The sequence below is a fragment of the Mizuhopecten yessoensis genome, unplaced genomic scaffold, assembly GCF_002113885.1.
Source record: "Mizuhopecten yessoensis strain PY_sf001 unplaced genomic scaffold, ASM211388v2 scaffold10651, whole genome shotgun sequence".
In the NCBI taxonomy this organism is placed as follows: domain Eukaryota; kingdom Metazoa; phylum Mollusca; class Bivalvia; order Pectinida; family Pectinidae; genus Mizuhopecten; species Mizuhopecten yessoensis.
The window spans coordinates 824,007-826,545 of NW_018408653.1; the positions used below are offsets into that span (position 1 = coordinate 824,007).

The 2,539-nt window shown below is 33.4% G+C and overlaps 1 protein-coding gene across 2 annotated transcripts in view; it reads right to left on the bottom strand.

Annotated features, from left to right (window-relative positions):
- Nucleotides 1–260: 260 nt before the first annotated feature.
- The window catches only part of LOC110461711, a 15,179-nt gene continuing 12,900 nt past the window's right edge, over nucleotides 261–2,539 (bottom strand). For both annotated transcript variants that reach the window (XM_021515331.1, XM_021515330.1), the window contains exon 5: nucleotides 261–1,680. Coding sequence is in view for 1 of the 2 variants with exons in the window: in XM_021515330.1 (XP_021371005.1) it covers nucleotides 1,677–1,680 (4 nt within the window). In the remaining variant the exon portion in view is untranslated. The remainder of the gene's footprint in view (nucleotides 1,681–2,539) is intronic.

Genomic DNA, 2,539 nt, shown 5'->3' on the forward strand with positions numbered 1-2,539 from the left:
TTTAATCGATAATTGTGCATACACATTCCAGCTAATCATTTAACATGCTTTCAAAGGTATGAACACCTCTGAAGACACATTTGAACTCTTCCAATTAAAAGGTTGGAATAGTCCATTATAAAATTTCAGTGGTGAATGAGTTAATGTGGGTGAACAAACGAAGGACATTACCATGACTCTTCCATGCGATTTAGAAGATGACAGTTAGATTATACAATCAAACCTAGAAGGCTATATCACACAATAAGGCAAACGCTGAACTGTAAAGATGATTTATTCCGAACCAATAATCACGTTTGCATATCGTTATATGATGCATGGTTTGATCGCAATGAATACTAATGATTATAGAAGATATGATAGCATAAACATGAAGGAATCAACTTTTATAATCATATTATAATCCATCATCTAGATCATTGTGATATATACCTTTGTGATATAATATATTGCATATTTAGTAAATATTCCAATGTAAATTGTTTTAATAGACAAGAGTTGAAATCATTATGACTAGCTCCCGTATTGCACACATTCCCTGTCAATCGGAAGGCAGTGTTCGGACCCGATATCTGTCAGTTTCATTTAAATTGATTTAGTTGTCCGTTATCCGCCGATTCACACTTTTCTGTTCCAGAGTACATATTTGTATATAATTCTTAGTATTCATAGAAGTATGACTTTTGTCATAATTTTGTATGTAAATTTATAAATCATCGAATCTGCATTTTGATAAAATTGATAATTTAATGTGTAAAAAGCGTTATACATATTTCACTAATTTCATTAAAATTTCAATTTCGTTTTTAAACTATTAGAAAACGATCTAATTTTTAGAAAACTGCCAAACTGCCAACTTATAATTGAGTTATGCAAATCAAAGGCGGAAACTAATGAGAGGCACATTCTTGTTGGAAATAAGAACTTCAGATCGACGGTCCGAATACCGGCCATTGATAGTTGAAATGAGAAATCGATCACTGCAAATGCTGCCCTTTCAGAAATATTGAATTATTGTTATATTGCTTTTAAATACTTCTAACTTATCAATCAAAATTAACAATTCCAAATAGTATACAAGACAATTCAACTCATCAAGGCAAAGTATGACATGTGTATGTTTACGATACCTCCTAGTCACCAGGTACACATACACTTATTGAAAAGCGTAATTTCTTGAAATTACATACCTGAGCATTCATCAGCCAAATAAGGTGACTTTCATCGACATTTTGCCTAGCCCATAATAGTACTTCCGAAGTGTGTTTTTTTATCCTAGGGTTAGAATAGTCGTAATTGCGTTTTTTGACGATGCTTATCAAGAGTGACAATATGCAATCCGTAATGGATCAACACTAGGCACAGTTTAACGTTTGCTGACAGCCTCTTAAAACATTTGGTTGTACTCGTCCCAACTATCGCTTAACCGAGGAAGTAAGTAACATGTTACTTCCAGTACCATGCTAGTAAGGTTTCAGAATGTGCATGTTACTGGCAGTCTGCTGTGAACACGCCCTCATTCAAGGGGAAACGCTCCTTCTTTATGAGATACACAGCAAATAAAAGGCACATACTGTCTATTCCAGCCCCCGTTTACATCCAGATTGGGGAGGTGGTCTTTATCAGTGGTGTTCTACAATGTACTCACCGGGTCTTGTCTACGGTTTGACGAAAAATCATCTGCAAAGACAGAAGACAATTTCAAATTAAACGGAAAAGAAAAGTATAGCCAGTGTAAAACTATACGAGGTTTCTGTATAACAAATGAGAGAGCAAAATGTCGACATAACATAAAGGTGAGTTCACCTCTAATCCTCAAATCACAAATTTGTACCAAACAAGTGACATTTTCATTTAAAAGTAAACATGTTATTGATGCACATGAATTTGATCTTGAACCTTTGAAACTTCAATATTCAGGCCACCAGAACCATTGGTAAAATCTATAAACCCAAATATGCAAGTCTCTTGCACTTGATTCGTGTTTGCATATGTTTACTTAAACCATTAAATGAGAGCTGTACAAAACGCACGATATTGCAATGTCAAGATATTTGATTAATTAATTAATGTTTATTGTGAGCTCATTTTAATTAAAGAGAGATAAATCTTGCACGAAAAGTTACAAATACGTATCTCCTACCTTGTCTTTTACCATGATAATTTCAAAAGTTGGGACAGCTTCGTTTTTGCTTACTTTGATGACGATAACGAATTATATTGTGTTTTTTCATTCCATATTGTGGTTTTGGAATGAAATTAGTAGAATCATAGGATCATCATAATTAAACTACAATCAAAACAAAGCCCAAAATAAAATTAAAACAAGAGGCCCATGGGCCTTAACGGTCACCTGATATATTTATACAGAGAGTTGATTTTGTTTTTAACATGAACAGAAATATTATTCAAAGTGACAAAAAACAATAAAACCACCTTATTCAATATCTAGCATACAGATTTCAGACTAAAAAGGATTTGAAACTAGCACCTCTGATTCTAAACAAGGAAAATGAAGAAATTTTAGCACACTGACTCC